The 13,777-nt window shown below is 31.2% G+C and overlaps 1 protein-coding gene across 1 annotated transcript; it reads left to right on the plus strand.

The window, feature by feature from the left end:
- The first annotated feature begins 8,505 nt into the window (after nucleotides 1-8,505).
- Nucleotides 8,506-11,667, plus strand: LOC107862133 (probable inactive receptor kinase At1g48480). Its single transcript, XM_016707598.2, has 2 exons — nucleotides 8,506-10,014; nucleotides 10,606-11,667. Exons 1-2 carry the CDS (start codon nucleotides 8,637-8,639, stop codon nucleotides 11,211-11,213), a joined length of 1,986 nt encoding a protein of 661 aa, XP_016563084.1. The 5' UTR covers nucleotides 8,506-8,636; the 3' UTR covers nucleotides 11,214-11,667.
- Nucleotides 11,668-13,777: the final 2,110 nt, after the last annotated feature.

Raw genomic sequence — 13,777 nt, forward strand, 5'->3', positions numbered from 1 at the left:
ATACATGTACCTTCCGAAGGTAAAAAGTTATTTTCAATAAATTCTCGGCTCAAGTAAAACATATCAAAATCAATTAAAAAAAAAAAAAAATACTGTATAAGGTTTGACAAATTTATTCTTAATCATTCTTACCTAAAATGTGCCATCCTAATTTATTCTTACCTAAGTTTTTGTTCCTAATTATTAGCTTTATTAAAATCCACCTCTATCTTTGGTTGGTGATTAAGATACCTCCATCTAATCCAAGCAATTTCTTTTTCGTTATGTTATCTAAGAATTCAATTAAGTACTGGGACTCCTGCCCATTAACAGAACATTAGCTTGCTTAATGAAATGTTGTCAATTTTGTCCTTTGTAGCAACTCCTTATAAAATGTTTTATATATAGGGTGCTTCTGGTGGGGAGGATTTTCAATTTTTTTTTTTTTTTTTTTTTTTTTTTTTTTTTTAATGTTTGGTTGATCAGAATTTTTAAAGATATTTGATCTAGAAAAACAAGTTCTTTAAACGAGAAAAAATGACTTCTCTAATGAAAGTATAAAATACAAGTTCTATAAATAACATTATAAATTTATAATTATCTAATCTTCAGCCTCCACCGACGCACCCCAAACCTCATGGCCCACATTCCTACCGCGTCAATCCTAATAGTGTTTGCCGGGATCATACATAAAATATTTTTGTGATAATATTATTTTTGCATATTCATCAATATCATAAAAAAAAAAAAAAATTAGAATAGAGCTATTGATATAATTCCACTTTAGGTCATGTAAACTTTATCCACCTGCATCATGCTAATCATGAAATTATGTACATGATTTGATGTCTCTTAACTATAATCATGCTTCCATCCCATCCCAAGAAAATGAAATGTCCCTACTCCCAACTCACTCTCCCAACCCCCCAAAAAAGGAAGAAAAACAAAGAAAAGTGTAATGTCGTAAGTACTACTCCCTCCGTTTCGTTTTAGTTGATCCTTTCTCTAAAAATATTTGTTTCAATTTATTTATTCATTTGATGAAATTAAAAGAATTTTATTATGTTCTTCCAATATTATCCTTAACATTAAATGACTAAATAAAGTGTATTTACTCAAATTTATATTTTCAAAGCATAATTAATAAAGCTAATTTGATGAAATAAACCCCCTAATTAATATAGGTGTGCAAGTCTATAGAGACCAACTAATATGACACGGAGGGACTACTCATGAGAAAAGAAAAGGAAAATGATGGATAGAGATAGATACTCTCTAGCAGTTTTGCAACTATATATACATTAATATTCCTCATTAATGTTGTCAATGACAGTTGTATTTCCAAAGGGTGGAATAGGGAAAAAATTGAAGATAGGGAAAATAGAGAATTCCCTAATCTTTTAGGGATTTCTGGTCAAATGCATTTTGGTAGCTACTAAAGTGGTTCGTAATAGAAGTATTTTGTGGTTGATTATTGTTTTTTCTATGGCGAATTAGTTATCATAGTTTTTTCACTATTTTTCTCTTCTTTATACTGAATTTGTTACACTTAAGTCGATGATCTTTCGGAAATAGCCTCTCTATCTTCTTGAGGTAGTGATAGAGTTTGTGTGCACTTTTTCTTCTCAATTTTCACTTATGAGATTTTATCGTATATATTGTTGTTGTTGTAGTAGCAAAGTGGTTCTTAAATTTACTTGAATTGAGACTTCAATAAGCTAAGTAACTATGGCCTTTCATCAACAAAGGGTGATTAAATTAATAAAATACATGCTAACTAAAAAAATTTAAGGGGTGTGCCAAGTCAATGAAGGTTAAGTAATTTGAAACGAGACGGCAATTGTTTTTGCAGATATAAGTACTTTAATTATGGATTAATGACACATAAATAAAGTTAATATTCAGTAAAAAAATTATATCTTAAGAAATAAATAAACATAAAATAGTCAAAACCTCTTCTAATTAATTCAAAAATATGTAAATGAGAAACACGATAGATAATTAGTATAAATCAAAATGGAAAAATTACACAAACTAGCAACCCTAAGACATTAATTATAATTAATAGCAATAGTTTATCAAAATTACAAGTCATAACAAAAGTAGCAATATTTTGCCCTTTTGTTGAAAAGCGTGTGACTTGTACCCATAATTTTACCTTATCCTTTTTTCACGCTACTTTATCAATATCGCGCAACTTTATCAATTTCAGTTTCCTTCACTTTTCATTTTTTTTTCAAATATCATATTTTTTTCTTAAATTCTTGATAAATATTGTCTCCATCTATTAAGGTAAGTAGATTTTACAGTTAATGCATGTTATATTTTCCATAATCTCTTTTATGTAATTTATTGTCGCAATTTTTTTCAGCTTATTTCGCGTTTTGATTTTTTGGGGTTTTTTTCTCTCAAAATCGTGATAAACAAAGTTTCCCATCAAATAAGTTAATTTTACAGTTATTGAAAGTTATATTTTTCATATAATTCATCCATTCAAGTTTTATCAGCTTTTTTTTTCAAATTTCTTCTGCATTTTTGACTTTGATTTTTTTTGTGTGTGTGTTGAAATTCCTGGAGTTCTGATATAATGTCAGAACATGACAAGGTAGTAGTTCAATTAGAGGTATTTTAACAGTGAATTTTGTTTTCGATGAACTACCCTCTTTCAGTCTTGGTTTAACACAAGATAAAGATATTAACTTAATATCTACTAATATTCAGTCGAAGAAAGGTGTTAGCACAGAAGAGGTGAGATAGAAGTAACGTAATAATTCGGAGAAGATTGTGAAAATCATAAAACGAAAAGCATTGACAAACTCATCATCTCCAAAACCCATAAAAGTTCAAAAATCGATGAAAAAGAGAAAGTCAATCGAAAAAGAAGAAGCTAGTAAAATATCAAGTCCCGTTTCATCTGATTATGAATTTGAAGAAGAGAAATTGAAAGGGGTAATTTTTTATGTATTTGTATTTTTATTATTTTTGAACTGTATGTTCATATATGTATTTTATATATACATTTTGATAAACTATCTGCTTATGCGAGAGTTACTGTTAAGATATGAAATTATAGTTATAATGTGAAGATATATATTTGTTACTTTTAAGATATATATTTTGTATTTTGAAAATGTATGTATGTAGTTATTACGGATTAGATATGTATTTTGTATTTGTTAGTGCTAAGATTTGTATTTTATGTTCATTTGTATTTGTTATTCATGAGATGATGAACGTGATATGTATTTTAATGTATGATAACTTAATTTTGGAACAGTGATGTATTCATAAAATACATATGCTAAATTTATGTATATATGTTGTAATGTAACTTTAAGATGTATTTTGTAAATATATATGTGACATTGTTTCGATCTATAATTGTATTTTTTGTGATATGTAGGTGTTGCGTGATCAAATATACATGACAAGAGTATTGCCCAAATTTGCACCACATATAAAATGTCATACGCTCAACGACATTGAAGATCATATAGGATAGTGTTGTGGTGCTGGCTGAAATTGAAAAGTTAGCTAAGGTTATGCCTTTATATCTCATGACATGTAAATTGTACGAAAAGAAGAATATTGATATTGACAATCATCTTAATTACAAACTCAATGATAAGATGGATCTATTTGATGTTTCTTTTGTGGATGATTTACCTCAACAATCAAGTGGCAGCTTGTAAGTACTGATATTTAAGTACTTGTATATATGTATATATTATGTTACAACCAATACTTACTTATTGATAAATATATTTGCAGGGAATTGGTTTATATATGGTGACATATGTTGAGTGTCTTACTTTTGGTGAAGGTGTTCAATATGTTGATTTTGACTCAGATCTTCTTGGCACAAGATATGCTTCAATTTTGTGGTACTATGATTCGAGAAAAGAAGAAGAGAAGGCACAGAGTGATGATGAAGCACCAATGAGGCATCCCAGGAAAAACGGGATAACAGAAGACACTGAAGTGCATGAAATTTGATGTGTACTTTAAATTTATTGTATTTAACACAGTTAACTTTGGGTGGACAAAAATTTAGTTGAACATTTCTTAAGTTTGATATGTTACTTTAATGTTGAAAATTGATATGTTAATGTTTCTTTTTCTCTTATATTTAAATTATTGATGTTCAATCTTCTAAAATAATTTTTAGTTTGTGGTTAGTTTATGCAACTGTTAGCCATATGTTGTTATGAATATTTATTTTTCAATTTTGCATATGTATTTATTAGTAATGCATATGTATTTTCCAGTTATGCTTATAGATCTATGAACAATACATATATATTTGTCCACTTTTGCATATATATTTAAACTCCAATATTTTCATGGTTAGTTTATGTAAATGTTAGTAATTGTCTTTATGAACTTTTCTTCTATCCAATTTTGTATATGTATTTATTTCTAATGCATATGTATTTTTCAGTTATGATTATACACACATGTATTTTTACAAATTTGCACATATATTTTTGAACTATACATAGTTATTGTATTCTTATGCAGAAGTCCATATAAATTTATGAATCGTATGTATTTATGAATAATACACATGTTCATTCCAGTGTACATATATATTTTTAATAACACATGTTTTTTACAAGTCTGAAAGTATATTTTTTCTGGTATACATTTGTAAATTTTGAAAAATACATATTTATGATTAATACATATGTTCATTCCAGTTTGCATTTGTATTTACGTCTAACTCAAATATATTTTTTTCGAAATACGTCTCTCTCTCTCTCTCTCTCTCTCTCTCTATATATATATATATATATAACATGAAGAGAGATACTGATGAAGAGAGTTTGAATTTGAATCTGTATTTTGAATTTGCTTTGAATTACTGATTATGAAAAATATATAACATGAAGAGAGATACTGATGAAGAGAGTTTGAATTTGAATCTGTATTTTGAATTTGCTTTGAATTACTGATTATGAAAAATATTTATATATACATATATATATATATATATAACATGAAGAGAGATACTGATGAAGAGAGTTTGAATTTGAATCTGTATTTTGAATTTGCTTTGAATTACTGATTATGAAAAATATTTTTTGAATTTCAATCAGTAATTGTAATTTATGATTGTGGTAAAAAAAGAGTTTTATAAGGTAAATGAATCTATAAAATTAAATGTGTCATAAATTAAGGAATAATTTTTTCCCTTATTTAACTCAAACAGATTAGCATTACATTAGGAAGAGAATCTCTAATTGTATATGTATTTAAATAACAATAGTTTACTGAAATACAAAATACATATTGCTATTTTTTTATAATTTTAAAACTATGTTATAAAAGTTACAATTAAGATTCTATAATTGCTATTTTTGAAATTTTCTCAATCAAAATTCAACGTTTCTAAAGCATGAGACATGAGAATTGTCGGGTCAACTGTCCATGGGCGCAAATTTTGTACAGTTGTACAACGTAAAATATTTAACATAATCCCTAAATATAATTTCTAAAGAAGAATATTTAAATATTTTTCATATTGAATAATTAATTAATTATCCTGCATGCTCAGATAATTAAAGAATAATGTCACTGCAATTAGCTCAAGTCTCATTAATTACTCCTACAACTAATTTATTTTTATTTGTTGACTTTAACATCATTCAATGTCCAAAGAAAATATTGTTTCTTGATGTGAAGTTTAACCCTCTTTTTTGTGAGACAAAAATTAAGCGTCTTTCGTTTAATATTACTACTATTATTTGATGTTGAGGTAATTGATTATAAATTGAAAAAAAATTGAGGAAAGAGGCTTTTTGGATTTGGTTGGCCCCTCCCTCTAAATAAAAATGACAAATTGTGATGGGGATTAAATATGCTCACATTCGGACCCCACCCTCTTTAGTATGTCAAAAATCTCTATGTCTCAATTAGGTCACTTTTTATTTAGATTTTTCAAATAAGAAAATTAAGTTTTTGAGATAATACTTATTACTCCTCATAAGTCAAGCGATTATGTGAGAAATCAACTTCCTCGTAAATCGGGCACAAGGTGCGTATTTTGTAGCCGATTAGTAATTTAATGTTTGACCATAAATTTTAGATTAAATTTTTAAAATTTATCTTTTAATACCTATTTGACCATAAATTTTACAAACTTTGACTCACAAAGCTTTAAACTTTTTTCAAGTAAAATACTACATGTTTATATACAACTTTAAATTCTCAATTTTTCAAGTTCAAAACCTATGACTAAAATCATAAAAAAAATTCCACTATATGTGAGTCAAAGTTAAATAAATTGTACTTACCAACTATATGCCTCTCTTATTTGAGCATCATATTACGTTAGTGATATTCCAATTGTTTAAAACTGAAAATATTGGATCGAAACTTTTTTACCATGATTGATTGACACTTCATTTAAGTAGTACGTATTGTTAGTATAGTTATATATAATAATAATATAAGGGGTCGTTTGGTGATAAGGGATAAATAGTTTTAAAATAAAATAAAGTATTATTTTATTTCATATTTGGATTAAAGTATTAATTAGTACCAGGATTATTTATCCCACCATTTACATCATAATGATGGAATAAGTTATTCTATATAAATGATGAGATAACTAATCTTCAATTATCTCGAAATAACTTATTCTAAAATTAATTATTTTAAAATAACCTTTTTCTAATCAAACGACCTAAGTATTATTTTATACCAGACCGAACATAAGACAACTTGTACAGAATATAGCTTTGTGAAAAGGACACAAAAGACAAAAAATTACTTTAATTTCATCTTCTTGTTCTTTTATTTAGTTTAAAATTAAGGTTAATGAAAAACCTTTTATGTCATGCATTTGAATTATTCCATTTTTAAGTGAATAGATTTTACAAAAAAGGAAAAAAACAATTTATCCTATTTCATTTAAATAATTTATTGGCAACAACCTTAAAAAAAGGTTAGGGGAGAAATAAAAAAGTAGAACCCCAAATCAAGAAATTCAAAGAACAGATAGTCCAAGCTGCAGAAGCTGCTTTTTTCATAAAAGAAAAATCAATAATCTTTAAGGCTTTTAATCCAATCAAGAAATTCTATGACAAAGCTGAACTACCAAAAAAAGTAAAAAGAAAACCCCATAATTATTGTACTTTTTTTTTTGGTAAACTAATTATAGTACTTGATATATGCTACTCATATCAAATTTTTAACTTAGACATATTTTTAATTTAGAGTACTTCTTAATTATAAATTGAGTGATTTACATAGATGACCTTGAAGTGAGTCATTTAGATTCGATCACTCTATGGATAAAACTTTAAATTTAACAATTTTTATTCAATAAATAAAGATATTTTAGCTTTCGTGCGATCATAGTTTTTAAAGTTGAAACTTAAAATTTAAGTTTTTGAAGTTGTGATATTGAAATTGAAATTATATTTTGACATACATTTGACTTGAAAATTTGTGGTTGAATTTTGAATTTGAAAATATTCTATTTTCAAAATCTGATCAAATTTTATGATCAAACAAATATTTAAATTTCAAAAATCTATTATCAAAAATTTATGGTCAAACACTAACTTAATTTTTGGCTTTGAAAATTCTTTAATGAAATAAGTGGTGGTCAAAAATTAAGGATGACTCATTTCCATTAAGTGTAATTTCCTCCACTCGCCCCCAAAGCCTCATCACATTATTTTAAAAAAAATCTTGTTAGTTAGGCAAAAAATGATTTATTTTACTAAACATAAACAAAAAACATCATACAATATGATTAAAAGTAATAGCCAAAAAAAATAAAAATCCTATGAAAAAAGTGTTGGACTCCTCACTCTTTACTTAGCAGAAGAAAACAGTCCATTTCTTTATACTTATTACACCCATCAACTCTGATAGCTGTTGACCATACTAAGAAAAAGGAGAAAAAAAAAAAAAAAGAACAGCTAGGGTTTCTTTTATATTTTATTTGTATCCTTAAGAAAAATATTACAGTAATTACATGTTAAATTGATTAAAGCATTTTTATTTATTATTTCTTTTTATTTAATGTTTTCTTCATTTAAAAACGAATGAACTGCTTTTATTTTTAGTTTGTTTAAAAAAGAATGATTTTTTTTTCTTTTTTGGTAATACTTTAATTTCAACTTTCCACGTGGCATGTTTATGACCACGAGATTAAAGAGAATTTTGATACATTTGACACTACTTTAAGTTAAAACCACAAGATTCGAAAATCTTCTTTATTTTCTTAAACTTTATGTCAAATCAAAGTAGATTGCCTTTTCTAAACGGAGGTAACATTTTTTTTATATTATATTGATATCTTTTTATATTTATGATTAAGAATAAATATGAAAAAAAAAATATTATGCCTTAATTTTATGAAATGATAAAGCATTTTTTTTGTAATGACGACACCTAATTAGATACGGAGAAAATATTTTACTCTTTTTTGTTTTTCAATTATTCCATTTTACACCCTGGATTTCTAATTTCATCTACTTCCCCCCCACTAAAAAAACAAGAATTCATATCCACTGTCACTTCACCCTCCCCTTTGTAATACATATACCAGCCAACAGCAAAAGCTAAAACGCTTAAACCCAACACCACCAAATATTTGTCTCTTCTTTCTCTTCCCCCTTTTAGTTTTCTCTCTGTAATGAATGTATAGTTTTTCACACACAATGTTGGGTTTTTCTCGTTTGTTTATCGTGTTAAGGTTGTCTGTTCTGCTGTTTCTTGGTTTGTTTTTCTTAACTAGTTCTTCAGATCTGAATTCCGACCGGAGCTCTTTGTTGGCGTTACGGTCTGCTGTAGGTGGTCGGACTTTGTTTTGGAATGCTTCTAATGTAACCCCATGTAACTGGGCTGGTGTTTTGTGTGAGAATAATCGTGTTACGGTTCTCCGGTTACCGGCGGCGTCGCTCTCCGGTGAAGTTCCGGTGAACACCATTGCTAATCTTACTAAGGTTAGGACAATTAGTTTGAGGTTTAACTGGTTGTCGGGTTCGATTCCTTCTGATGTTTACAAGCTTGTTGAGCTGAGGAATCTTTATCTTCAAGATAATCGTTTTAGTGGCTCTGTTCCTTCTTCGCTCTTTGGGTTGCATTTGTTGGTTCGGTTGGATCTTTCGAACAATAATTTTTCTGGTGAAATTCGGTATGGGTTTAACAATTTGACTCGTTTGAGGACATTGTTTCTTGAGAATAATCAGTTTTCTGGGGGTGTTCCGGAGTTGAAGCTGGCGAATCTTGAGCAGTTTAATGTGTCTGGTAATAGCTTAAATGGGTCGATTCCGAAGAGTCTTGAAGGAATGCCTGCTGATGCTTTTGGTGGGAATTCACTTTGTGGGAAGCCGCTTAGTGTTTGTCCTGGACAGGCTACTCAGCCTGCTATAGCTACTGGTGGGATTGAGATTGGGGATGGGCATAAGAAGAAGAAGTTGTCTGGTGGTGCAATTGCTGGCATTGTTGTTGGATCTGTTGTGGGGTTTCTTCTGTTGATGTTGATTTTGTTTGTGTTGTGTAGAAAGAGGAGTGGTAACAGTGCGAGGTCTGTTGATGTGGCAACGTATAAGACTCCGGAAACAGAAGTTTCTGGGGAGAAACCTAATGTGGATGCTGAAAATGGTGGTGTTGGGAGTAACGGGTATTCGGTGGCAGCAGCAGCTGCTGCTGCAATGACAGCTACTGGGAAGGGAGGAGAGAGTGGTGGAAATGGTGGCATTAAAAAGCTGATCTTTTTCGGGTCTGCGAGGATGTTTGATTTGGAGGATTTGTTGAGAGCTTCCGCGGAGGTTTTAGGGAAGGGAACGTTTGGAACAGCCTACAAGGCGGTTTTGGAGATGGGTACAGTTGTAGCTGTTAAGAGATTGAAGGATGTGACCTTATCTGAGATGGATTTCAGGGAGAAAATCGATATGGTTGGATTGATGAATCATGAGAATTTGGTGCCTCTAAGGGCATATTATTACAGCAGGGAGGAAAAACTTCTTGTCTATGATTACATGCCAATGGGAAGCTTGTCTGCACTTCTTCATGGTGAGTCAAACTTATACTCTTTTCTAATAAATTGATATTTCTTTTAATTGCTTTTCTTGTTTTAGGCTGTGGATTGATTAGTTGGACTTGTTGCTTACTGGGCTACATGCAATGTCTCTATTTGGGGGTGAACATCTAACTGAACAAAAGATAGATGTCTTGTTATAGCATGCCTAATTTGGCTTTGTGCCTTTTGTGACCATTCAGTGTATCCCAAGGATTGTTACTGTTCTCTTATAAGCAGAAAAGTTGCATAAGCAGAACTCTATTTTTCCTATTCTTAGTTGTCATATCATAAACTTTATCCAACAATATCCTTAACCTGCACTAATTGAATCTATCATATTTCTTCACAAGTGTGCATCTTGTATGAATTTGAACATTTCTCTTCGATGAATTCTAAAAACACGATTTGGATTATTGATAATCTCATCTCATTTCTCTAGATTTGCTAGAGGTGCATCTGTGAAATGTTGCTATTTTTGTAGCTTGTGAAACTCTGAAACTTGTTAAATTGAGAAACTAGATCATAAGATGTTTGCTAAAATTTTATATTCGTGCTATTCACTACCGAGCTTTGTTATTTTCCAGGAAACAAGGGGTCTGGCAGGACACCACTGAATTGGGAAGTCAGGTCAGGCATTGCCCTTGGTACTGCCCGGGGCATTGAATACCTACACTCTCTAGGTTCAAGTGTCCATGGGAACATTAAATCATCCAATGTTCTTCTCACCAAATCATATGATGCACGAGTCTCAGATTTTGGCCTAGCCCAGCTTGTTGGACCTCCAACTTCGCCAACTCGAGTTGCTGGATATCGTGCTCCAGAGGTGACTGACCTACGCAGAGTTTCCCAAAAGGCAGATGTATATAGCTTTGGTGTATTGCTTCTGGAGCTTCTTACTGGGAAGCCACCCACTCACGCCCTCCTGAATGAGGAAGGTGTTGACTTGCCAAGATGGGTGCAATCCATCGTTCGAGAGCAATGGACTTCAGAAGTTTTTGATCTTGAGCTCCTTAGGTACCAGAGTGTTGAGGAAGAAATGGTGCAACTCTTGCAGCTTGCAATAGATTGTGCGGCTCAATACCCCGACCACAGACCTTCGATGCCCGAGGTCTGTGAGCGGATTCAAGAACTCCGTCGCTCAAGCTTACGGGTTACTCAAGAACAGTCTGACTCTGTCAATGAATCTGATTGAGGTGGACCTTAGTCCTTTTACATGTGCAGCAGTACTTGTACTAAAGAGGCACCGTCACCAATTTACAGAACCCCATTTAAGCATATTAAACTTTCATGTTATCATCTGTTGGTTAGGACCTATCTCCTTTCATTTACATTTAACAATTTATGCCCCTTTCTTCTTCCCATTGTAGTAGAGCTAGAGCCCTTTTCTCATTTTCCTTTGTGTGGGGGAGGACCAATCTGTGTTCTTGTTGGGTGGATAATGGTTGCTGTAATTATTACTTTCAGCCTTTACTTTGCTTTTACTTTAACCAACTTTGTTGAGAACTTAATACCTACCTTTACTTTGTATTTTTTTCATTTAGGAGGTTTGTTGTTTGGTAGTAGTAGACTAGTATTAGTAGTGGTAGTAAATTGGTGTAAGTGACCATGCTTTGTTTGTGGATCAGGACAAAGTATCTTTGGTTTCACGGATTGTGTGTACTCTCTCTACTTCGTTTTTGATGATCTCCATCACTTTATCCAAGTTCCTAATTAAAGAAATTACCTTCTCTCTCATGGAAGTTGGCTACTTTTTGTGGTCCTTGGAAGTTGGATGGTGGCAATAAAGAAATATATGCCTTGGGGGGTTTAGGTACCCTTTCCTTCTCTTTTTTTCCTCGTTGCCGGCTTTAGTATTTACACCAACCCAATACATACACGACATGAAAGGCATGTGTGCTTTGATTCTGGATATTGCTCATCAATTTCTTTTATTATTACAAAAGGTGCGATGTTGCTGAATCTACTTAAAGAGACATAGTGAGACTGAAAGTGAAAGATACATGAAAAGAGCTGTCTATCAATCATGGGGTTTGCGGATTTGACACAACTCAATGCTTGACATAGAACTCTGTATATATATGTGTGAAAATAATATATATTTCAAATTCATTTTCTCAATTCACAATCTACGTTAAATTCTGAATCCATCACTGTTGGTGGCAGTTTAAAAAAGCGTAACTAGTAGTCATGAAAACCCTAAGAAAAGAGGGTGTGCTGCTCTAGTGGTCCACATTTTTTTAATAGAAAATTGAATTTATGGGTCACATTAGGAGAGTGAGCAGACACTGGAAACTAAGTGGTCCATTCATAAATTGTTAGCATCCAAAGCATTGAAAAGATTTTACCATCACCTCTCAAAGGTCTCATCACCCTTTGGATCTATTTGGGATTGGGCCAATGACAAGCTGATATGATAGCCAAAACAATCAAGTAAATAGACAAGAAACAATATTGTAAAGTAACTTATGAACCCTCTTTTTGGTGACATTTCCATTATATGCATTGGCTAGCTCTGTCCTCACTGGCATTTTGATTTGAAATTGTTGTGGAGCTGTTGTTTACCCCAGTGTCCATACAATTGAATGTCTAAGCATGTGCTATCACAAACAAGGTTTCTTCCCTTTGAGGTGGACCACCTCACCGTTTTTCAACATGTCTTTGCCCAATCACTGTTATCATACTCTTATCCTCAGTGGCATGGTCTAATCATCAATGAAATGGGTTAAAAACCGAAGGAGTTTGGAGAAGGTAGTGTGTATGTACGCAGTCTTACCCCTATCTTGTGAGGGTAAAGATGTTGTTTCTGGTAGATTCTCGGCTCAGGTAAAGCATATCAAACAAAAAATATGTAAAGCAAAAACAAAGACAAAGAGAACAATAGCAATACAAATGATACGATAATTGAAGCGAAGGAAACAACCAAGTAAAATACTAAAATCAAAGAATAAAATAATAGGAGAGTAATACTAACAAAGCTGAAAAGGAAAACTAGACACGATCGATTACCTACTAACCTTTTACCGTTATCCTCGACTTCCATTATCATACTATTTCCTCAAAGGTATGACCTAACCGTTAATAAAGTGGGTAAAAACCAAAGAAAATAAAGAACATTAGATCATTTCTTTCTATATATTTTAAGTATTAATGGATAAAGTTACTCAATACATGTATTAGTGAAAGCGTAATCTATCCTGACAAAATAGTCGAGAGAATCGCGCAAGTCAACCCTAACACCAATTTACCAAAAGAATTCGAGTTAGTTTCCAAATTCAAACACCATATTTTAGCTTTGCACAAACATACGAAATACAAGCTAGTGTAGGTAGTAGACATAAGAAAATTTTCATCCACCTCATCCTACTTCATGTGCAGTGTCACTTTAAAAATCAAAGTATGTTATATTCGAGTTGATTTTTCACATGCAAATGTATTTTTATTTTATTTTTCAATTCTCGAAGTATAAAATTGAGGTCCAAGAAAGTACCAAGTAACAAATGATTTTTGAAAAGCTACATTAATCAATACGATTATAAGGCTTAGGTTTTAGGCACAACAAAGCATTGTAATATGATTCTGCATTAATCTGGTACTGTAACAACCTAAGCCACCAAATTAAGGATTGTAGCAAATAAATTTTTTTAGAAAGGTTGAATCACCGGAAGATGATTATTTTTTTAAAAAAATACATCCAAGTTGCATCGAATATGTACCATTTGCATATACACGGTGGCCTTAGATAAGAAGGTATGGAAA

This window comes from Capsicum annuum, chromosome 3 (genome assembly GCF_002878395.1).
Source record: "Capsicum annuum cultivar UCD-10X-F1 chromosome 3, UCD10Xv1.1, whole genome shotgun sequence".
In the NCBI taxonomy this organism is placed as follows: Eukaryota; Viridiplantae; Streptophyta; class Magnoliopsida; order Solanales; family Solanaceae; genus Capsicum; species Capsicum annuum.